The 25782-nt window shown below is 37.1% G+C and overlaps 1 protein-coding gene across 1 annotated transcript in view; it reads left to right on the plus strand.

Annotated features, from left to right (window-relative positions):
• The window catches only part of cep126 (centrosomal protein 126), a 94287-nt gene that overhangs the window by 65504 nt on the left and 3001 nt on the right, over nucleotides 1-25782 (plus strand). Inside the window, exons 7-10 of the mRNA XM_028800290.2 lie at nucleotides 4154-4306; nucleotides 4602-4732; nucleotides 20468-20552; nucleotides 22567-22776. Coding sequence (XP_028656123.1) covers nucleotides 4154-4306; nucleotides 4602-4732; nucleotides 20468-20552; nucleotides 22567-22776 — 579 coding nt within the window. The remainder of the gene's footprint in view (nucleotides 1-4153; nucleotides 4307-4601; nucleotides 4733-20467; nucleotides 20553-22566; nucleotides 22777-25782) is intronic.

Raw genomic sequence — 25782 nt, forward strand, 5'->3', positions numbered from 1 at the left:
CATCTGCAGCATCTTACTGCAGATGTTGAAGGATGCCAGTCTTCTAAGGAAGTACAGGTGGCTCTGTCCTTTCTTGCACAGAGAATCAGTATTGGCAGTCCAGTCTAATTTATTATCCAGCTGCACTCCCAGGTATTTATAGGTCTGCACCCTCTGCACACAGTCACCTCTGATGATCACGGGGTCCATGAGGGGCCTGTGTCTCCTAAAATCCACCACCAGTTCCTTGGTTTTGCTGGTGTTCAGGTGTAGGTGGTTTAAGTCGCACCATTTAACAAAGTCCTTGATGAGGTATCTATACTCCTCCTCCTGCCCACTCCTGATGCAGCCCACGATAGCAGTGTCGTCAGCAAACTTTTGCACGTGGCAGGACTCTGAGTTATATTGGAAGTCCGATGTATATAGGCTGAACAGGACCGGAGAAAGTACAGTCCCCTGCGGCGCTCCTGTGTTGCTGACCACAATGTCAGATCTGCAATTCCCGAGACGCACATACTGAGGTCTGTTTGTAAGATAGTCCACGATCCATGCCACCAGGTATGACTCTACTCCCATCTCTGTCAGCTTGTCCCTAAGGAGCAGAGGTTGGATGGTGTTGAAGGCGCTAGAGAAGTCTAGAAACATAATTCTTACAGCACCACTGCCTCTGTCCAAGTGGGAGAGGGATCGATGTAGCATATAGATGATGGCATCTTCCGCTCCCACCTTCTCCTGGTATGCGAACTGCAGAGGGTCGAGGGCGTGTTGGACCTGTGGCCTCAGGTGGTGAAGCAGCAGCCGCTCCATGGTCTTCATCACATGTGATGTTAGAGCGACAGGCCGGAAGTCATTCAGCTCACCAGGATGTGATACCTTTGGGACTGGGGTGATGCAAGATGTTTTCCAAAGCCTCGGGACTTTCCCCTGTTCCAGGCTCAGGTTGAAGATGCGCTGTAGAGGACCCCCCAGCTCTGATGCACAGACCTTCAGCAGTCGTGGCGATACTCCATCTGGACCTGCTGCTTTGCTGGCACGAAGTTTCCTCAGCTCTCTGCTCACTTGCGCTGCTGTAATTGTGGGTGGGGATGTCTCTCCTATGTTGGTATCAGCAGAAGGATGTGTAGAGAGTGCAGTAATCTGAGGTGAGAGTGGGTTAGGGTGGTCAAACCTGTTAAAGAAGATGTTCATTTCATTTGCTCTCTTCACGTCTCTCTCGATGAACTGCTAGTAAACTTGAAATAGACGATTGGGTTAGAAAATGGACTTTTGATAATAGTTGTACATTTTTAAATAGAGCATCCTTAAATACCTCTACAATGGTTTTAGTTAGGACTTCAGTTTTTACATCAAATCTAAAATGGTGATGAATCAAATAAATGGGAAGTGGAAGTGACACTGTAGGCATCCTGTGTCAGCAAGTACTTTACCAGTATTTATATTTGTAGTGACATCACTAGATTAACAAGGCACATTCTGTATTGCTGCTTTTTCTCTGTTTCTTACAGTGAAATGGAGCTATGCACTAATGCATGGAAGCAATGAATTACTTCTAGGTTCAAACAAAGGAAAGGGTCAATGGCTTGAGCCACTGTAGCCACTCCTCTGTACACATCCTTGACTGAAACTGTTATTGTGTGTGAATATAACTCATTTCAGACAGTTAATAGAAATGCTGAATTGGCCTATTTTGAGTGGGAGAGTGGGTAACGGCCTCAGGGATCAACTCACCACTTTGGGTTTTTTCTTTGCAGTGTGTCTAATGCTGCCAGGATAGGCTCTGTTCCTCTGTCTTCTCACAACCTTGCATCTAATGAAGCAGTTATGAGAATATTACGTGCACTTTTATTATGATTTTTATGCAAGTTAAGTGGTCTAATTATTCATGTATCTATTTATTTACCCACTTCTCTGTTTTTTTTCATCACCTGCTTTATCCAAGACTCTTGAAAGTCACATGAGTCTTTTCTTGATTCTGAATTAGTGTATCTCCCATCTGTCACTGGAAACTCACAAGAACATCTTTACTCACACCAGAATAATATGTAGTCACTAAACCCCACCCTGACAGTCATTCGTGTGTAAAAGGAAACCCAAGCCTGTGATGAAAATCTCCATGGCCACACTTAACTACTTTTCCTAGATGGGAATCAGCAATCAAAGCAAAAAGGATATTTATTAATCATTAACTTCTACTGCTGCATTTTCTTAACATCCATGAATATAACACAAAATTGGTGGAATTTCATTTGACCTTTCTTATGCATGAACCTGTAGCCAAACAAAATTGTGTTTAACTTTAATTCCAATGAAATTGTAATCTTTAAAGAAAGAAATAGTATGTAGTGATGCTTAAGTGAAAAACAGTTCAAATACGGCCAATACAAAGTGCTGTCACACCCCATTGCCCAGAGTAGTTAATGGTTCTTCAAGAATTATAGTTTTTATTGCTAGCACAGTAGTTAAGCACTTCCAAGAGTGCAACCCTCGAGGCACAATCCGTCCCATCATTGATGTAAGAGAGCTGTTGTGATAAAGTTCCTTATAATGACCTGTGATTGACCTTGTAATGGAGGAAACTGCAAATATTTTCACACAGAAATTTAAAATGATCTTATATACTCAGCTACTTATTTTGCAACAGTTACAACCTTTTAAAAATATTAATGTGCATAACACAGTGCATTGACCCAGACATTTTTGATTCATTTGAGAGATTTGATTTTTCAGTCGGGAACCAATTAATTTAAGTATAGAAACATGTCTTATTTCAACATGCGTTTATTTTAACTTTGGACATTGTAAAAGGTTTTTGATATTAAACAGCCCATTCTCTTAATGTTTTAATGATACTTCAACTTTCAAAGAAGATCTGCTGTCCTGCTTCATTAAAAATGAAGTCTCTTTTATCCCTTTACAGATGGAGCATGGGTTATCTACCATCCTCTTCATTTTTACCCTTTTGTTGGATTAAATATCTAATAGCTCAATCTGAGAGCTATCTTGATTTAACTTAAAGCTACCTAAGGATTTTCTTTTCTGCTTATTTACTTGAGGTTTCATGCATAATGTGACCTCCTATTTCACCCTTCTTGTCTTGAACTGTATTTTTACTCAAGTCACTCCAGTAAGTGCAATATTACCCTGACATTGTGTTACAAATGTCTGTAGGTTGTGGTTATAGAACTTTACAATACACCCGGAATTACACTATTGAAATCATCCCATTTATGTTAAAAATTCAATGGTTTGACCTTTGGAAATATTTTTTGTAATTTCTTTATGAGACAAAGAATCTTGAGCACAACTGTTTTTTTTTTTCCTTTTCTGAATTAAGATGTGTCAGTTGTTGCCTTTGTCAGTGCCCACAGTTCCCTTACATAGGGACACAGTGAACTTGCCAATGCAAAATGCTGTGAACTTGCTATGAACTTGCCAATGCAAAATGCAGCCTGTAAGAGACTGAAATCGTTTTAAAAATTAGGTAAATTTTATGTAATTTTGTTTTAATTTAATTGCTGTGGCTCTGTAGTTAGTTTTGATGCTTTACAGCTTAAGAGCAGCGTGATTCAGATGTCACTCCTGGAGTTGTCTATGAGAGAGAATGTGTTATTTTTGTGTTCATAATAATTACTTATGAAAGCTTTGAAGTCAGTTCAGTTTTTTTGTCTTGGTATTCTTGTTAAGGTAACAGTGTTACCTGGGATGCCTGTCTCACTGTTTGATTTAATTATTCACCGGGTAGACTGTTTGCACCAGATGTTTTTTTTTGTTTTTTTATTTCCTGTTTTTTCCAGATTAATCCATGCTTTATTGACAAGAAACTTCTAGGTGCTGGGCCAGAAGCCCTTATGTAAGCCTTTTTGAATCGTAGAAAATAAGGTTTGGGGATTTCTAGTACCTTGCATATGGCAATACCAGCATCTTTCATCTACGTCAGGGCCCAGTTAGGCAACTGGTATCTTTACCTACATACATATTTGGTCGCTGATCTATCTATTGCTACCTAAGAGCACAGAATAAGGAGCATTGCCAGCCAGTAGACAATCCACTCTAACAAAAGGAAACAAGCAGACCATTTACAGAGCTCCAGAGCAGAGTCACAGCTGAAAGCCATACTTTTTAATGCATCAGTGATAACCTCTATGCCATCTTAACACATTGCATTTTTTTCCAGCTGGAGAGTCTCGCAACTTTGCTTCTTGCAATGGAAGTGTGTCTAGTCCACCTCGAGCAACATTGTCCCATGTTACCATTGATGGTGGGAGCTTGATGAGTGGTGTCAAATCAGTGTCAGGAGTGGGTGGAATTTATAGCCCTGTGATGAATGGTAAAGTTAATTTATTTACTTGAAACCTTTCATTAATCACTTTACTTTTTATAAAGGTTTGAGGAAACAAATTGTTTTAATATAAATGTTTGCATTTTTTATCAGGTAGTATGAATGTACCTTTGAAGAGTTTGTCTGTATTCTTTTTTGACAAATCTAAGTAACATCTAAATACAAAATTTTGTTTCTTTGTTGTTTTTGTAAAATGAGTGAATTATTGACTTGCTGTTTAAACTTGTGAAATAGTTGAATTCCTTTTTATAATATCTTTCCTTTGCTTGTACATACAATGAAGGGTCTGCAAATATAAATGTAAACAAAAGGAAGCCCATTGCGGAGGGTTATGGAACAAAACACAGGACACTTCTAGAACAAAGGAAACAAGCCACAGGGTCTGCAACAAGGAAGCCTGCTCTTACAGGACAGGTAGTCCCCTTTATATTGTTCTTCATTGGCACAGGAAACATATTATGTTAGGAATTGGGGTTATACTTTTCTATGAACCTTTTAAATTGACTGACTTGAATTTCCCTTGGGATCAATAAAGTTTTCTATCTATCTATCTATCTATCTATCTATCTATCTATCTATCTATCTATCTATCTATCTATCTATCTATCTATCTATCTATCTATCTATCTATCTATCTATCTATCTATCTGTCATTGAGGATCAGAAAGTTGTCTCAAGGTAGATCCATGGGTAGCCAAGATCTTGCATTTTAAGAATATTTAAATAATCCACTTTAATTTTTTTTTTAATAAATTTCTTGGGTGACCTTCACCATGTTTTGTTTTCTGAGAGAGTTTGTGTTCTATTACCGCTTTTTAGTAGCAGAGTTCTTATCTAGATTTTCCCTTCAATTCAAACCAGCAGTCCCCTGGGAAAATGTAAACTTTAATTTATTTGTTTATTTAAACTTAATCAAGCTTGAGAGTTGCAGCTGTATATCTTTCCGTTGAATCATTAAAGAAAAAATTTTGTCTAATAATTTAGCTCTCCATCTTTTATCCAGTAATGATTAAAATATTTAACAATCTTTGCCTTTCATATATAATCTTCAATTTTACAACTCTCCTAGTCTGATAATAAATTTTCATCTTATTGTCTCCTAAATTTATAAACGACTCCATCTGTTTTCATTGGTCTAATGATTAGATTACACTTCCATTTTTTATGGTAAAAAAATCAAATTAATCATGCTAAAAATAAGTTTTATTTTCTTCATTTTTTGTTATTCAAAGAAACATATAACATGTGCACACACTCAGTAAGTGCCAGGAGAAAAATGTAACAATGTTGTATGCCTCCCAGCTTTATCGGAAAGATAGAGTTAGCCACTTGGATTTGAAAATCAGAAATACAATTGGCAAAAACACTTCTTGAAACTACAAACAAAAATTAGTTCCTCATTACTGATTTCCACAAACAGTTTTATTTCTGAACCAAGAGTTTGCAGGATGAAAGTCATTTATAAAATTTATAATGTAGTACTGCTCTCACTTTTACCAAAAAAAAAACATTTTAACTAAGTCAAGCTCTTTTTTTCTTCCATACATTCTACTTGTTCACCTTCTTGGCCCGAAACCAAATTGGCAAACCTATTAAAACTTTTAATAATTTTGAAACAGAGTGAAAAAACATAGATTCAGTAAGCGCTATCTGGATGATTTCACATACAGTAGGTCCTTTGACACAAAATTAAGAAAATCTTTTTTCTGTGTAGCATCAAAGGCAAGTGTTTAAAATGTGGAAGATTGACAAAAAGAAAAAAAACTACTATCCATTAAAAAAAGCTCAATCAAATTGAAAAGCTGTAGGTTTTGATATTTGTGCATAAATTTATTAAAACCCTGTGGTCGTAATTTTTGTTTCGAAAAGAATTTTGGGATTTCATTGGTCATTTTTAGCTCTTGGTCTGAACTGAGGGCAAATATAGAAGCCTTATCATTTACCAGTGATTTCCATGGATTTCAATTAGTCCCCAAACTTCAAGGGGAAGGTGTTAAAACATGCAATCTGTTCCTTTTCTGGATTTGTCAATCTCAAGAGGCCACCCCAGCTTCAAATTTTATCAATATTCAAGCTGGGAAAAAACAGTGCTGTTATCTTTGTATGCCAAAGGAGGTAGGTAGTTCAGCAACCATCATTAATGACCTGCGCTTTCAATTTATGAAAACTTGTTGCTGTATTTTCTAATAAGCTCTAGTATTTGCCAAACAAAAGTTAAGTTTTGAAGTCAGATTTTGATATCTTAAATTCATTATTATTTTCTTTATTATTATTACAAATCAACATAAATTTAATAGAATAAAGCAGATCCGTTAATTTCTTACAGTGTGGAGTGCAGCAGCTAGATAATGATGGTTATTCATGCCATTTGATAAAAGATATTAATCACCTTATTTTGCAAAAATATTGCTTGCTTGCTGGTAGTATCATTGCAGTGACAATTTAAATATTAGTATATTACAACATTGGAACAATCTAGACAAGAACAGGCCATTCAGCCCAACAAAACTCGCCAGTCCTATCCACTTAATTCGTCCAAACACAAACATGTAGCATTCAGTTTCTATCAACCAAGCCAATGGTACATGTTTTACATTTAGTTTTAATCAGGTTATTTAGTACTGATGTTTTAACACCGGTAGAGCAGTGATGCACAATTAATGGTCTTGTAACATAATGCCATGAGCTCAGGTTTGATTGCTATCATGGTGAAGGTCTGTATAGAGTTTGCATGTTCTTCTCATGTGTATGTGGACTGAATGTGCATAACTGCATAGAGGCCAAAATATGTTTATTCCTACATGTATTGTTGTTACATTACATTCACCCAGTTTAAGCTCACAGAATGCTACCAGGTTCCGCATGCTGCTATAACAGATATTCAGTATTTGATGTAAATATGCTTGTAGAAATACACCAATCAGCCACAACATCAAAACCACTGGCAGGTAAAATAAATAACATTGAATATCTTGTTACAATGGCACCTGTCAAGGTGTGGAATATATTACACAGCAAGTAAACAGTCAGTTCTTGAAGGTGATATGTTGGAATGCAGGAAAATGGGCAAGCATAAGGATCAGAGTGACATTGACAGGGGCCAAATAGTGGTAGCTTGATGACTGGGTCAGAGCATCTCCAAAATGGCAAGTCTTATGGGGTATTACAAATATGCAGTGGTTAATACAAGGAAGGACAACTGGTGAACTGGCAACAGGGTCATGGGTGTCCAAGGCTCATTAACGTGTGAGGGACATGAATGCTAGCCCGCTTTGTCTGATACCACAGAAGAACTACAGTAGCACACATTGCTGAAAAATATAATGAGACCCATTAGAGAAAGGCATCTGAGTATACAGTGCATCACAGCTTGCTGACCAGTCAGAGTGCCTGCGCTGACCCCTGTCCACTGCTGAAGCGTCTACAATGGGCACATTAATGTCAGAACTGGACCATGGAGCAATAGACAAAGGTGGCATGGTTTAATGAATCATGTTTTTTTCTAGATCATGTGGATGGCCAGGGGCAGGTATGTCATGTACTTGGGGAAGAGATGGCAGCAGGTAGCATTATGGGAAGAAAGCAAGCTGCTGAGGCATTGTGATGCTCTGGGCAGTGTTCTTCTGGGATACCTTAGGTCCTGGCTTTCATCTGGATGCTACTTTGACACATATCACCTACTTAAAGATTGTTGCAGACCACATACAGCCCTTTATGCCATTAGTATTCCCTAATAATGCATGCTGCCAAACTACAAAAAATGTTCAGGAATGGTTTATGAAATGTGACACAGCATTCAAGGTGTTGAATTGGCCTCCAAATTCTGAAGATCTGTGGGTAGCCCTGGAAAAACAAGTCTGATTCATGAAGGCCCTACCTCAAAACTTTCAGAACTAGAGGGATCTGCTGCTAACGTCTTGGTGCCAGATACCACAGAACATCCGGTCTGGTGAAATCCATGCTTCATTGGGTCAGAGCTATTTTGGTAGCTCAAGAAGGACCTACACAATATTAGGCAGGCGGTTTTAATGTAGTGGTTGATCAATGTACATGCAAAATCTTTCATCTAAATTTCTGATCTTACTGTTATTAACACAGTACAAGTAGTGATTTCAGCAGTACTTTGAAAAGTAACCTAAGAATTCCCTGAGAAAATATGTACTTTTAAAATTTGGAAATGGGTAGATGACATAGTCAGCATCAGCAAATATCCAAAATAAATTCAACCTAGAACAGTATACAGTATGTGTGCAGTGATATCACTGCTCGGAAATGGTATCAGATAAATAAAAATGAAAATGCTTTTGAAATTAAATAATCATTGGCTTAATCATATTGAAGGTTAAGAAAAGTGATGTCAGTGCATACTACCTGATTGATTGTTGCAATTTTTGATTATACTGGAAGCCTTGAACTGTTACATTATCATGAAAAAATTGGGTTTTGTCACACATAGTAAAATTGTACATACAGGAACAACATGAATGATATACAGTTTGACAATTCTAAAGAAAACTGTTATTAGACTTGCAAATCGTTGTCCATATGGGTATTTTCTGTTGACTGAAACTAAAAAAAAACTTGAAGATAAAACAAAAAATTAAATAAAAATAAAAGATGGAAAATGGTGAAAAAAACTAAAACAAAATTAAAACAGAATGAAAAAACAAACAAATCTAAAAAAAAATCTGAAAAATAGAAAAATACTGGCCCAAGTCTTTCATATCAGTGGCATATGATTATGAACTGTACACACTTTTTTAAAGCTTCTTACTGTGTTCTATCATATGGAAGGTACAGGAGGTTCTGATTTAACCAAAGTTTTCTATTTAAAAAATATAAGTTCCTGCTCTACCTCAAATATTATGTTCTGAGGAGGTTCGGGACATGACCATTTCATGCTGTAAAGTAATAAGGAGAGTATAACCCATAATGCAGCTGGAGAAGTAAATAGGTTCAGTGATTCAAATGATTTTTGTGCCTTTTATTACCAATGTTCCACTTTTTCTGTCTGTTTACATCATCCAAATTCATCCCTAAGTACTTAATACCTCCTCTTGACCATTGTAGGCCGGCCAGTGGCAGATTTTTTAACATTTCCACACCTGCAACAGTGCTACTGAGATCTTGTTCCAGTTTACTCTAGCTGTGGAAACCCTTTGGAGGTCTTCCTTGTCAAACCGCAATGCATAATCCACCTCTTTCTTCTAGGTCAAGATCCTTGTAGGCTGTGCATATTGAGGGAAAGATAGCCCTCACACCATCTTCCTTAGCTTTATCAGTAGGGGTTTAATGAGCAGGAAATACAACATCCCAGAAAGGAAGCAACTCTGCCTAATAACTCTTGGTACTTTATATGAAGTGCTACCTACATCTGCTTCTTTCTCAACACGGGGAACCAAAGCTGCCCTTTCCATGCCATAAATATTGGTGCATTATTTCATTTTCAGACCAACATACAAAAAGTTTGCAAGCTTCAAAAATATCTTTTTTTAACATTTTTTGTCATACATGAACATATTTGGCATGCATTTTCCATGATTGGTACAAATGACATAACTCAATACTTCTCTTAGAGGTATGGTGTCCAGTTCTTAATAAAACACAGCTTCTATTACTTTGACACTGCTCTTTTATGACTTTGATTAAACACCCCTGATCGAAGCACACATGTAGAACAGACAATATTCCATGTCCAAACAAATCCCAGAACATCTTGTATAATTAAACTGATGAACCGCCTGTACCATGATTTAAGTTATTATGCTGTAATGAGTGATATTATTTATTTTAAAGCAAAGTTTCTCTCGTCTTGTGGAATCTGTGGCAGATCTGAAAAGAGATCAAATTACCATTGTTTTCCTAAGTCAATTCATTTGGGAAAAAAAGCAGTTAAAAGTCTGCATCTCTCACAAAAAATTAATGGCTAGGCAAAATGTGCAGAAGACAATATGTACTCTATTTTGGGCTTATTTTATTTCTAGTGCAAAACAATGCCTTGTAGGAGTGTCATATTCGGTCTCCACTTAAAAGCAAAATCTTACCAGCAGCCCTTGTACTTCATGATCTGTCAGTTGTGCCGAAGTTGTCTTTTCTGTTTTCAAACTTTCTAATCCCTCGCGTTCGGAAAATAATTAATGTCTAAGATATACCATCTTTTCTTCAACAGCTTTCATTAAGTCATTTATAATCTTCAGGTCACTCACAGTGGACTGATTGCAAAACTGAAAAACCTGTGCATTTGCAATATCCCACTGTTGTATCAAGAAAGATAAACCATTGACAGTCTTTTACCACCAAGTTTAAAAAATATATAAATTATTTCTTAATACATGAGTCATGAGATAAAAAGTTCAATTTGCGAAGAGTAGTTCTAACTAGATAGTATCAATGCAATAATTACAGTTGAAGAATGACTTGAGATGGCTGAAAGTACAGTATAAAACAATTGAATTTGGTGAGGAGGACAACCACTTTGCACCTATTTCCAAGTGTAATTTTTGCAGTCCAATTTATAAAACCTTTCATGCTCGTTATCCTCTCTCCCAAAGCTCATGCTCCTCCATGATCACACACTTACTTGCAGATTGGGGGTAAGGTTCAGCTTTGTTACCGCCTGGTACCTAACTTTCACCACAATTACAATGACCTCCCTGAAACAAACCAGTTGTGTGAATTACAGTCTCTAAATTTGTGACTAAGCCATATAAAAAAAGTCCACTCCACCCATAGCCTACTGATTGACAGTGAGCAAACATTCATTAAAGTTAAAATGCCAGCACATTACTATAATACTATGTTCATTTGCTGTTGGATTATTCTGACTCCTAGTTGTGACGTTTCACCTTCCCAATTCAATGTGTTCATGCTATTCTGAGAAACATGTTGCTGTTGACTTGTCTCTTAATTAAAGATACATTTCAACTTTTTGTGGAAATAAAGAGCAAAATAAACATTTTAAGTATGTATCACTTTGCGCCAAATGCAGTCCATTCGACAAATGGCATTTCTGGCTGGCAAGGTTATATGCTTTATTTCATACAATTGACCTAGGTGAAAGGTCACAACTTTGAGAATATGGGTAGCTTTGTTTTCTCCAAACTGTCTAATTTTGAGTTTGTAGGGTGTTTACGTGGACTTTCTGACGCAGAAACTTGTATTTCTCCACATATCTGATAAGAAGTGACTGCATCATAAGCCCCTAACCTTTAACCACTTTAGTGACAAACACAGAGACCTGACAGAACAACTAAAATAGAAGCAATCACTACACCAGAGCTTTGTGTGAAACTGTATCTTAAGAAAACATTGATTCCCCCAACATCTGTGATATGCATGTTCTACACTACGTAGAACCACTGTGTCTTGAAGATAAGCCAGTCAAAAGTACTTCCTCTTTGGCCCCAACTAAACTGCTGTGTTCTTGTTTAAAAATACAGACATTTGTCTCCATTTTTGCCTTTTGTCCACACTACATCAGTGTTTTCAACAAATGGAAAGGAATGCTTTTGTTCTGAAAATGCTGTCAAGAGCTGAAGACGTTTGAAAACACCGGCATGGCATTTCAGTGAAGACGGGCGGAAATTGTGCTCTTCTTGGTTGCATATTACATGACTCTTACCTGACTGGATCCTAAGTATTACAATGGCTCATGCCCTAATTAGTCATCTTTCATGGAAGAAAAATATATTCATAAAATATTCATATGCATAAAAGAGTCATTTTCCATTGCCCTAGTTGTGCTGTTTACCTATATGCATCTAAATTGCATTTTGTGCGCTTTTTAAAAATTGTGCTCGACTACTGACACTGCATGATAGTCACTAGTCATATATTTGCTTAAACTGCAAAGGCACATTCGATCCAATTGAAATGCCACAACATAGGTGCTAAGACTGTACATGTACAATCCACACTCATTATGTTCACTGCACAATGTATTTCAGGAAATTTGATGCCAACATCAGAACATCAGCTTGTGAGATGGCTCAGATGACATCTGATTGAAATTTCTGAAATGGCAAATTCTTCCAGTCGTGTGACAACCCAATAAAGAGATGCAGTCAGACATCGTAAAAACTCTCATAGTGCACATGAAACAACTACTGATGAAGCTGAAATTCGAACTGACTCAGTAATCATTTGATGGCTGCAAAATAGACTTCAAATCATGCCAAAGATAGATTATGCATGGTTTAAGTGTAGGGAGACAATTACATCATATGTTATTTTAGTATGTACTTTCATATACAATGTGAAAATGCTAGTGTGGACAGAGATTATTTTGTCTAAAAGCTCCATTTAAAAGATAATGTAGTATAGATATATAACTATAGACTTGCTCAATTTTACCATTAATATTAAGAGTACCAATTTTAGTTATTTAGGGTAGTAGGAAAGCATAAAAAGAAACCATCCATCTTATCCATCTGAGGGTTGAGATGCTACACATAATATTGTTAGAATATTTTATACACTCCACCTCTACCTGTGGGAAAGGTGTTCTGTTTTTCTTCAAATAAAATACACAAATGAATATCAAGAAAAAAAATACAAATTAGCAATGTTCCTCATGTTAACCCTCTGTGATGTCCTAACTGCCTTTAGAAGATAAAGACAAGTAAGAAGATTTAAAGTGCCCTCACTGATGATTCTTTCAAAATAAGTACTAAGCCTTATACACTGCATTATAAATTCAGAATTTGAAAGTTTTATCTCAACACTCATGTACTCAAAATATTTTTGGTGAATGATCTATGAATATATTGGTTACACATGATCCTTATGGCATTCAGACTAAGTGCTGGGAGACAGTTCACTGAGTGGTGCCCAGAATATCACTAATACAACTCTGAAAGCACGTTCAAGTATTCCCAAAATGTGTAAGAGGCGTGATCAAAAGGTTCTAGGCCTGACTTGTTAAGCGAAAAACCCATAAAACCAAATAAGTTTTATTTTTCAATATAATCCCCATGACCATTAATACATCTGTTACAACTTTCACAAAGCTTTTCCATGACACTCAAATAAAATATTTTGTTTGTGCACCCGCTGTCCCTGTAGCTGACTTGGCATCTTCATCATTGGCACAGTGTATCCCATGGGAGAAGCCAAAAAGTTGGGCAACAGGTGCTATTTGGAACATAGGATGGGGGTGGCACCTCATTAGAGTTCACAGTTTAGTAGAGCAGTCACAGAGCAAAAAAAGGATGGTCAATAGCTTGCCAAAGTTCCCTAGTTAATTTACATAAACTCCAAAAATAACATTTTCACCCTCACCATTATAAACACCTGGGGCCTCATGTATAACGGTGCGTACGCACAGAAATGTTGCGTAGGAACATTTCCACGCTCAAATCGCAATGTATAAAACCTAAACTTGGCGTAAAGCCACGCACATTTCCACGGTACCTCATACCCTGGCGTACGCAATTTCTCTGCTCGGTTTTGCAGACTGGCAGCACCCAGCGTCAAAGCAGTGCTACTGTTCCTGTGTGGTCACCCTTTCTTTCTTAGATCCACATTCCTGACGCGGCTTTATGAGTACACTGAAACTAACTGCATATTGTTTATTAGTGTAATGCATCTGATTGTAATTAACCTGCAGCAATATAATGGTCCAGGGAATAGACATAGTATTCCAAATACCATAACTGCTTTAGCATTGTTACTCTCATTGCATCTTCTTTTTCTTTCAGCTGCTCCCGTTAAGGGTTGCCACAGCAGATCATCTTTTTCCGTATTACTCTCACTGCACCACTTGGAGTATTTATATCACTGTATCTGAGTGGGGAATCACAGCAGCAGCTGATTGGAAAGAGAATTATCAGTATACAGCATGAAGCAGACGCTGCCTCAGCCACAGCAAAACGCTTCAAAGCCTTTCCTGTACGGATTTCGTGGTTTAGAAAAAGTTTCATCCCAAGAACTATAAACGCACTCAATCAGTCCATTAAGTGCTCCTTGTAGAACTGTTTGTACTTATACAATTACCCCACTGTAAACATGCACTACAATTATAATATTGCACAACCTGCGCCACTTTATAAAGCGCGTATTTACATATGATGACGATATCATTTTTAAGATGAAATGCAGCAAAATATGTTGATTATGTTATACAGATAAAACTTTAACTTCATTTAAATAATCTGTATTGTTAGTAATTAAACATGTGAGGACACGGTGCCGCAGCACTAGCTAGTTCAGGGATTGTTCCTGCCTTACGTTGTATTCTTGCTGGTGCTGACGCGACACTGGAAGGATAGACGGATAGAATAATTAAACATGTACTACGAAGATATTTCAATGTTCCTTGAAAGTTTTGAAGAATCGGCGTTCTAAGCTTACAAATTGCTTCACGTCTATTACAGAGCTGATTGTGTGGCGATTGGGTATTTGGAGAAAGAAAAGTAAGGACAGGAATTGGAGGTTAGTACATTTGAAAGAGACAGTACTTCTGTAATAAATTATTTCATCAAAGGTTGCGCATGGCGCAGCAAGCCTCTTGCGTGAGACACGACCAATCACTGCGCCACCGTGTTCCCATGTTTAATAACATGCTTTCATTCCTGTCATCATGAAAAAGATATCACGTATACATCTCAGTATTTTAATTATTCAGAGAGCTGTAATATCACGAATGTAATGGATTTTGTGTCCTGTTGGAGAAAGAGAAAGCCCGTTTAAGAAGCAGGTAGTGATTCACACACACAGAGCACATAGAAGATCAAATACAGAACAAAGCATTTAACGTGCTACTTTAGTTACAATGGGATTTGAGAAACTAGTAAATTAAACGATTTTAAGATGAAGTTTATGATGTTCTACTTTAATGGCAAAATAAACTACGTGATTAAAGTGGAAATTTCGAGATTAAAGTTAACATTTCGTGCTTTTTTCCCCACTGTGTGCCTATTTTTTTTTGTCTGTACCCTAATAAGGTTTCATATGACACTCAGACGATGGGCTACGACTCTCCTTTTCATGGCGACTTTGATATGTGACTTCTTTTTTATTTTGGGCACTGTGTGACTTTGTGAACTTGAGCTTTCGAGTTTCTCCAACACTCTGTCACTCGATCAACTTCCTTTTGTTGATTATACCACTGTTTAAACCAACAAATAGTACGTTTTTCCTTTGCCTCCACTTGGTATTCGCTGAAATTCTTATATTTTCCCCTGTTCCTTTTCCATTGTCTTTTCACAGAAGGCTGAGCTTAAGGGCTATTTATATTAATTTGCATATTCAAAGAGGTGTAATTCTGGGAGGAGTTGGGGCGGGACAGAAGGCGCGTGCACGTGTGTTACTTTTCATGCTGATCGGGATTTATGTAGCGGAAGAACGTGGAAGTTTGCATACGTACAGATTCCTGCATCTGGATTTTTCTGTGCGTACACACGTTCCCGCTTTTGTGCTTACGCCATGTTATATTGTGAGTTCTACGCACGCCGTTATACATGAGGCCCCTGATCTTGTCGGTACTCCTTTGGACTGCCAGTTCTGAAGAATTATGCTTATACCGTTTCAGTTGATGTTAAGACTGTGGGTCTTAGTGATATATTCAAGTTTCATTCCCAATTATGAAATGTTTTCTTGGAATAGTGGAGGCAATGATGCTTCATTTCAGAAATCAGCATTCTGGCCCTTGCTCACATTTAGTTGTTTATGAAAAATTATCTCGAGGAAGTAACTATCTCCACTGTCTTTCTGAATTTCCCACAGAGATGCTCTATTTCATGACCCTCATAGTCTGCTGAGTGCACCACTTTGTTTTGAAGAGATAGTTTAACATGCTTATAAAAATCTTATTCCTAAAATTTGTAACCATGATGAAGATGTAAAGAGTATTTGTGGACTATTGGCAGTCTCTAAGTTTTGAAACTGTGCAAAGACAATGACGGAGCAGTGGAAAAAAAGACTTGTAAATGTCATTCAGATCTATAATGAAAGTGAAGGTTTGTGTATCAACAATTGCAGCTTACTGCAGATCCAAACATATTACATTTAAGTCTTTTGTAGTTGAAAAATCAGTGGTACCATACATGGCTAGCCTTCCAGCTCTAGGAACATGAATTTAGGTCCTGGTAAGGTCAATGTGTAGTGGTTACAATTGTTCCTTTGATTGTATAGGTTTTTTATATATTCTAGTTTCTACCCATGACCTAAACTTGTGAATGCAACATGTATTAATGACTTTAAAACTTAGCTGCTTTTTGCTTAAGCCACTAGAACATACCCAGGCTTCCTGCATCCCTTTAATGCAGAATGCAGGCTAAGAAAATGGTTGAGTGGATGTTTTGCACACACTAATTCAAAGCAGCTATTGGTATAAATCTAGCAAGCAGGTGTTCTTAGCAAATTTTGAATTTACTTTGATCTGAAAGCAGAATGTGTTTGCCAGGCTCCTAAAGTCTGAACCACGTTGAGCATTTTTAAATATTTATCACATTTGTTTGACTTTTTTTGACACTTTTTATATGGATTCCCTTATGTGTGTTTAAAAATACAGTAAATCACATGGACGTAACACATATGATTTAATACCACAGAGTTCTTATTCAAAAACCTCCACCAACTTTATATTTACAAATCACTTTTAAAGAAGCAGCCCAGCTGCATTATACAGCTTATTATAATCTAAACTGTTTATTTTTGCCAATAACACTTTTTATTGCTGTCAGTGATGTAATTACCGGTACTTTTTAAAACCAAAAGCAGAATAATCATCTTTTTTTTGTATCTTAAAGATCTGAGTCATTTTATCTCTTCACTTTTATTAACCATGGAATATCTTCTTTCTTGGAATTGCACCTCAGATTTAAATAAATGATGACTGCAGTTTGACTATAACCTGTCAAGGTGATGTTTTACAGAGCACCATGCGATGTTTTCACTGTCAGCAGAAACATTAAAGATCATGATGGATATCTTGCAAAGTATTTGTTAAAAAAAGAACAGAGTAGAGTAACTTGAAAGTGGACTAGGACCTAAGGCATTGGGCCTTTAAACCACAAAGCTGCTAGTCCATTTTCTTTCTGCAATTCACTGTGTGTCCCAGAACATGTTACAATTTTAAATAATACTGTATGTATGTAATGGGATGAATGTCTGTTTAGCAGAAGTTTCTGTTTTGTACCTGATGCTGCTAATTTAGGGTTAATCTGTCCATGAATTAATGTGCTCAGCAAATGAACGTGTGGATGCATATATACCGTGTATATACTGTGTATGCAATAGCAGAATTCTGAAATTACCACACAAATCCAGCACAAATGATAACTGTGATTTATATGAAACAATGATTGCATATATAAAGTTCTGAGTTTTCAATTTCTAATTGAAAAAATTATCTAGCAAGCAGAATGTCCACCATTAACCAAATAGCATTGTTGAACACAATGTTACATTGACTCGATGAGGGCCTGAATACATTTCTGAGGGTTGTCATTCCTTTTCAGTGTTCCTAATCATAATTCAGGCCAACTACAGTAAACCCTATAGTTGTTCAACTGAATTTAGTATAAGGGGCATGGTAGGCCACTTAGAAGTTGTAGTATTTGATGACTTTCCCTAAGCGATAGAAACAGTTATATGGCCTCTCATTATTGTGCTGAACAACCCAGTTTTCAAAGGCATCCTTTAAGTGGATGACAGGAAGTTTCAGCACCTAGTGGATATATCGTTGAACAGTAATAGTGCCCTCAGTAGTAATAATCTAGGATCTTTTGTCAAGTTTAGTAATTACATTAATGTATTCCTTTTGACAGTGATCTCTGGAAAAACAACATCTATTTTGGACCTGATATCATCTTACACATAAAATTGGCACCACTGTGCCACCCAGAGCACTCCATCTTGACAACAGACAAGGTTTTGCTGAGGTACCATAGGGAGACATTACACTGTAACTCTGGAGAGCAGGTTAATGTCACACAGACTAAGGCTAATGGTCTATTTATGGCACTTAATATTTGCAAGGAACAGAGTTGCATGGTGGTTTCTCTGTGGTCTGTAATAACATTGCAGCAGTCAATATTTCCTGTCTGTTGTCCACTGAATGGTCCTGCCCTGTTTTGCAAGTATGTGTCCTTACAGCTACCCACTAGCTCCACACACACACACACTGCATACTGGATGGTAGATTCTGCTCAATCTGTCACTGCTATACCTATGATCCAGTCCCTCTCAAAGCACTGACAACTGTTGAAACATTTCTGTTGTAGGTATGAACTGCTGAGGGAAAAAGTCTAAAATATTCATTACTCAGCTGAACTTCAGTTAAGGATTTGTTTTTCACATAGACAAAGAAAAAATGCTCCACAATAAAATAGGCCTCAAAATAACTTTTTATTGTCTAAACTCACTAGATGGCCATTAAATAGTGGGAAAGTGAGCACATTACATTAATTAAAACTAAATTTTATCTAGTCATTAGAATACTGACTGAATTTGTCCAAGTTCCTGCCTAGTGAGATACATTACATCATACTGATTAATGTTTATTACCTAAGAAACAGGAATGATTCACTCTGTACTAATATTCCAATGAATTAATCATTCTGACCCTAGAATGCTGTTGACTTAATCAGGGGGATTTAGGAACGAACAAACTTAAATTAACATGTTGAATTTGTGGACACAACAAGTTGGACTTAATTCAATTTGAATGTCAGTGTGATTAATTGTAAACCTGTGGTACAACTGAGCAGATCTGACTACATTTACTTCCACCTACAAGCCTGGGATTGACTGCAGCAGCTCTCTTATTCAAGCCAAAAGTTCTTAGGTGTGTTTTGCAGGTTGATGTTTGTTTGTTATAATATTTATATACTACCAGGGCTACTAGTCTTAGAGGGGCTGAAATCTAAGTAATCACTATAGACTTCAGCCTTAATATTTGCAGTGCATCACGCAAAGCATAAGTCTCTTTTATATGTCATTTGGTATGGGATTTGTAAAATCAGTGTTAATGTTTGTGATGTATCATCTATTGGAATGACAGAGACATAGCAACCAGACAAATAAACAGAAACTTATACTTTAATGAATTATAATCATATCTAAGATAGATAGATAGGTAAACCAAGTGTTTGCTTAAGGAATTTAGGGAAGGTTACCATGGATGAAGAGGTCCACAAATGGCATCCATATAGATTCTAAATTGTTCCTTTTTTCTTAACCAGCAATAATGAGATGTAAATAATATTACCCAACAGTTAACCAGTTAACTTGTCGCTATTTTCAATTGTGTGTGCATTAACCACAGAGTAGCACTTAAATGCAGTTTGAAAAAGAAATAAGGGAGATAAGTTGAAGGCTACTGATCCATCCTAGAATACTAAAAATTGTATTAATTTTGTCAGAAAACTAAAACAGCCACAGCAGCCTGAATGGCTCTCCTGGACTATCCAACAATAAGCCCAAAATATGACATAAGCCTTATACAACAGTATAGCTCTGATACAGTAACAGCTATTTATGTGGCTTCATTCTATCTAAAGACGTGATTATGATAATGAGAGTGCTCTGCAGTAGACTGATGGTGGCATCCATCTGCTTTGCTCCTGATGGCTGAATTGAAAATCATGTTCACAAAATGAGGAGATGAATGGACAAACATTTAACATGAGATTTAATGTCAGTCCATCTATTGTAATATCCTGCCTTGTTTATTACCAACTTGTGGAGAGCAAAGCCAGGAGGCTGCTCTGGGTACCTGTATAGTGTAGGGCACACTCAGTCAAACAGGGTCAGTTTGGAGAAACTAGTGAAATTAACCTGAATGTCTTTTGGATGTGGGAGAAAACCTGAGTACTCGGAGAATGACCCGTGTAGACACAGGGAGAATGTGCAGAAGTTGGTGAGCGAATTGAAATGGGACAATAGGTGCTTGAACCTGTGACACTTTAGCCATGGTGTTTTTTAATGTAGTAAATCAATAATAACAGTTTCACTCTAATAATATGTGATGTGTTGAACACAAAAATAATACAGGAAATATAATACAACAGTAAATATTTAGGAGTGTATAGCAGTAAATCAGAATATTTCTAATGATAAAGGTAACCATAAAGCTAAACAGAAAATTAGTGAAGAATAAACAAAGAATTCAATGCATAATATATATGATGTTTTTCATTTTTTTAGGGCTCTATACAAACACTCCAAATAATTCCTTTTCCATCTGCTAATGATCCGGCTCAACCCATGCATTCTGTCTCCCCCGAAAAAGGTAAAATGTGTATTTGTGATGTAAGTGATAAATAACTGAAATTGATAAATCTGTTTTTAGATGCTAAGCTATTTATTTCAGGCAAACATTGTATTCGGAAAGTATTCAGAACATTTCACTTTCTGTGCACTTTATTGCATTGTAGGTTTAATTTTAAATGGATAAATCTGCCATTTGTGTCGATCAGTCTGTACTCAATAACCCATAATGATAAAGTGAAAGCATGTTTTCAGGAAGGTTTTATTGAAAAAATCAAAAAAGTTATATAAGTATTCAGACCCTTATTTCAAAACCTTGTAGAAGCCACTTTGGCAGTAATTACAGCTTTGTGAGCAGAAAGTGAAGGTGTCTAGATACTTCCTGAATCCACTGTAAATAGGTGTCGGTGTGTGTGTGTGTGTGTGTGTGTGTGTGTGTGTGTGTGTGTGTGTGAATGTGCCAGTGATGGGAATCAGACTTGATGCTAATGCAGTCTTGATAAAATCCTACTCTCCTCAGTCTTGTAATAGAAATAGAATAGATGGAAGTATGGAAACTGTGTCAGTAAATGATGCAATAGTCTGTGATTACAAAAATATTTCTCAGTTTTCTTTGAAATGTTTTAACTCTTTTTTGATGATAGGAGTTTTGTTTCCATAATTTTCTTTGCCTTTGGTAAGAAGATTTTTTCCACGTATTTAATACATTGTTTAACAAATATGTAGGAAGCTATACAGATGAATGAGGACCATTTCGTAGCTTCAGTCACTAAGCAGTAGAGATACCTCATTCAGCATTGAGTATCAGGATCTCTTCTCCAACTGCTTAGCTTAGTAGTTTCTTCATGATTCCCACAATCATTTCTGTGAAGAAGTGCTTCCTGGCTTCCGTCTTGAATGTACTTCCTCTTAATTTCTACTAGTAATCCTTGAGTATGTCAGTCAGCCAGTCAGTCATCATCCAAACCGCTATATCCTAACACAGGGTTGCGGGGGTCTGCTGTAGCTAATCCCAGCCAGCACAAGGCGCAAGGCAGGAACAAATCCTGGGCAGGGTGCCAGCCCACCGCAGGGCATACCCGCACACAATGCACACACTAGGGACAATTTAGGATCGCCAGTGTACCTAACCTGCATGTCTTTGGACTGTGGGAGGAAACTGGAGAACCCGGAGGAAACCCACGCAGACACGGGGAGAACATGCAAACTCCACACAGGGGGGACCCAGGAAGTGAACCCAGGTCTCCTTACTGCGAGGCAACAGCGCTACAACTGCGCCACCGTGCCACCCGTCCTTGAGTATGTGATTTACTATAACTAATTTCAGCTTCTGAAAATGTATAAACCTGGATGAAGATGATCATTATGTTGTCTTCTCTCCTCAAGACTACAGGGGGTTTCATTTCCCTAACCTGTCAGAGTGGGACATGCCCTTTCATTCATGGGATTCAATTGCTGTTCTGTACCCAACCACTAAAGTGTGGGGAACAAAAATGCACACAACTGGATCTTTTTTCTGATGCATTTCTACAGTCAATTTTTATTATGTACACTTTATTGAAGTTATTCTATAATTAAATATTTTGGCCAATTTTCTTACATCAAACTTCAGCTACAGAGCTGTATTTATATACTGCATTCCAACATGAAACAACATACAGCATAAAACTCCACACTTTACATGTCTCAGCCAGAATCTACCTGTTAAAATGGAATTTAGTATACTGAAATTTGCAAAGTTATTTTTTTGCCTTTCGTATCTGTCTTTGCACTATTATTTTTAAAGTCATTTCCTAAATTGGAAATACAGTACATCCTATAGTAGGTAAGTAGTATGAGAAGAAAACAGTAAATAAGATTTTGTTTTGTTGAGTTATATTTCATACATTTCCATTTTAAAGCCCTTTTTTGAATACATGGTCAACTACTTGCTGTTTCAATATTTTTAAGTAAAAGCATGACCACTATCACACAATTGTTGATATACTCAAATTATTATGGTAAATTCTTTTTTTTTTCTCTTGCTGTTTTCACAGTTTCTGAGAGTACGGCTCAGTTTTTGCTGGCAGAAAATCTGGCTGATACCTCAGTTGCGGATGAGGACATTCTTGCTGCCATGGAAACGATCCAGTCACAAAAATACGCATTCCTGCGGCACCGAGCACTGCACCTTGGCCTCGGTTCTCTGTCTATGGAAGAGCAGAAACTGTTGCATTCGTTGGACCGGCTAAATCAAAGACTACAACGTAAAAGTCTTCTGTTTGATTTCCACTTCGCATTTTATGTGGTTATTCAACTAAAGAATTGTGTGAATGCTATCTCAATATTCTCACAGGGTACCTCTGGGTCCACAGTATAAATTCTCATCTGAAAGACATGCAGTTTAGGTTAACTATTATTTTCTAACCCGCTTAGTCCTGAATAGGGTCAAAGGAGGTGCTGGAGCCTATCCCAGCTAGCACAGGGCTCAAGGCAGGAACAAACCCTGCACATGTACCAGTTCATTGCAGGGTGAACACACACACACACCCCAACCACACACTAGGGCCAATTTAGTATTACCAGTACACCAAACCTGCATATCATTGGATTGTGAGAGGAGACTGGAGCACCCGGAGGAAAACTACACAGACACAGGTAGAACATGTAAACTCCACGCAGAATTAACTGAATTAACCCTTTATGACCGAGAATGTGGGCAATTTTATCTACTAAAATTTAAGACTATCTAAAGATATTTTAAATCCACACAGAAAAAAAAAACTACTGTATGAATTCCTTGGATAAATAGATAATAATTCCAGCTTGGCTTTATTTTTAAACAGTTCGTGTGGCTCCCTAAACCATTTCATGGTACGTCTTGGTTTAGAAAATAAAAGATTATTGTTTTGAACAGTTGTGTCTTTAAAGACATAGCAAGAGTGAGAAATAGGCAGAGAACCAACTTACAAAAATCAACAATATAGAGATCACAGCTTTTTTTGTTAAAGAAATCTGCTGGCAGATATTTAATTTTGTCTTTGTAAGTTTACTTCTTGATCATCAGACTTTGCAATAAAAATGTGGATTGGAGCAAGATGTGAGAGTATCAATTGCAGACCGTTGTTGCACCTGGTTTATTTTACAGCTCTGTCTCAGTAATGACCACATGATGACACTTCATTTTGTCCAAAGCGTGATAGAAAATGACTGTTGACCAGTACAGCAGCCTTGAATTACTACTTGTACTCATGGAGCTTTGTGTTAAAATTTTGACTTGTAAGCCAAATGAAAGACTATGAGCTGGTTTAAAATATATGTTTTATTTTGCCAAATATTGTGATGATTGTCTGGACCGTGAATAACCCCCTTTTTAAATTCCAGAAAAGTGGAGATAAAATGTACCTGGGTAAGTCAAAAAGTGTCTGCAATAATATTTTACCTTCTTTGTGCTGTTGGCCATAGCAGTAGTTAAGTGGCCGTGCCTTTGGGAGCTTTGCTTTGTGTAATTAGCTGCTAAACAAGTCTAAACTAGCCTGCTTAATCAATGACGTGTTACCATTGTTAACATGCACACTACCCTTTTCACATGCACCAAAGAAGAGCAGGATGCTCTTATCCATATTTTGTGGGTTGAAGGTCTATCAGGAGTACAGATCCATTGTCAACTCAGCACAGTATGGAAAGTGTTTTGCATACATAAATGGACTGGAACTTCTAGAATGGCTACACAAGTGTCACAGATGAAGAACAATTAGGTCACCTGTCCTTGTCTGCTACTGCTTACAGTGATTTATGCCAATGACATGGTTTTTGCAAAGCTAACATTGTACCCTTACTGTATTAATGTTTTTAAAGTTATTGCAGGTACTTTTTGACTTAACATTGTATATATCCTTGCCCCGATTGTGTATAATGCTGTCTTCATTAAAAATGTACGGCCTACAGAAAATTTTAATTTTGTTGTTGGTGTTGGTGTCATTAGGCATTGTTACAGTTTGAAGGCTGGCACAATGTACGTTTTTGCTGAAAACTCGCCTTTTAGAATTGCAGCAGATGAGGAGATTCAGTGCATAGACACAATCTTCATTTTTATATTGTGCTGTCTGAGCTATCTGGTGTGCGGACCATTTTTAATGTTTCTTTTGTGCTTTTGCTTTCATTAGATCCATCAGACTACTGATCAGAAGTGTGTGTGAGCTATCCAAGAATTTAAAGTGCTGCCACCTCATAATCATCATTCTAAGCTTTATGAACACCCTTTTGGAAATCCAGAGGTGCTGAAGATGCAGTGCAGGGGATAACCTCCCAGATGCCCAGACATTAGTGTTACCACATTTGGAAATGAGTAGCATTACAAACAAACATAAGTATCATTATTCAAAAATAGAAAGACAGAGCTGATTTTATATACAAGAATAAGACATTATAGGATTCTTAATTTGTTTTGTATATACTAAAAAGAAAGCAAGAGTCCAAGGAGTATAAGATCATTTTTAGGGAAAATGGTGAAAATACATAACAAAGCATAAAGCACTGTTTTAGCTCTAAACAGTGCAGAATATAGCAACCCCAGACATGAAACAAAAGCGAATTTAAAGCCTTGCCACTCAGGGTAACAAATTATGAAATGTATCATAATTAAATGTTTTAGTCAGTTTAATAAAAACACACATATCTGTTAAAGTTGAGTCAATTATGTTGGTCACTGTAACAGGTACCAACTAATTAGACCCCACCGAAACAATCAGATTCCACTGGAGTCATCCCTGAGGCACCACACCTTTAAATCAAAGCGTTGCAGTAAGGCTGAGGATAGGGTGGCGCAGCACTTTAATCCTATAATTAAGGCTCTTGCCTTTCTTTCTCTTTTTGTATAAAGACTGTAATCTGAATCTTAACCTCAATAAATGCAACAAAGTAACATAAATATTCTGTATTAGGGTTTTCCTGTTAGCTATCACTTTGTAGACAAGACTGGGCTTGGCCTACTATTTTTAAAGCTCTGTCAGCTTAACCAGTGTGAAAGCAGCATGTAACAAAGTGTAGTCCATCCTGCAGACTCCAATTCAAGGTTGTGGGGTTATTCCAGCAATAAGGCAGGAACCAAACCCAAACTGGTTGCCAGTCCATCACCAAGCACATTTACCACACAGCTAAACTCAGTCATACCAGCTCAAGTTAAATTTACCAGTTTAGTTAACTTACATGTTTCAGAAATGGAAGAGAGGGAGAGAGGTTGGGAGCATGCACTGATACAGTGCGTTGCCATA

This window comes from Erpetoichthys calabaricus, chromosome 4 (assembly GCF_900747795.2).
Source record: "Erpetoichthys calabaricus chromosome 4, fErpCal1.3, whole genome shotgun sequence".
NCBI classification, from domain to species: domain Eukaryota; kingdom Metazoa; phylum Chordata; class Cladistia; order Polypteriformes; family Polypteridae; genus Erpetoichthys; species Erpetoichthys calabaricus.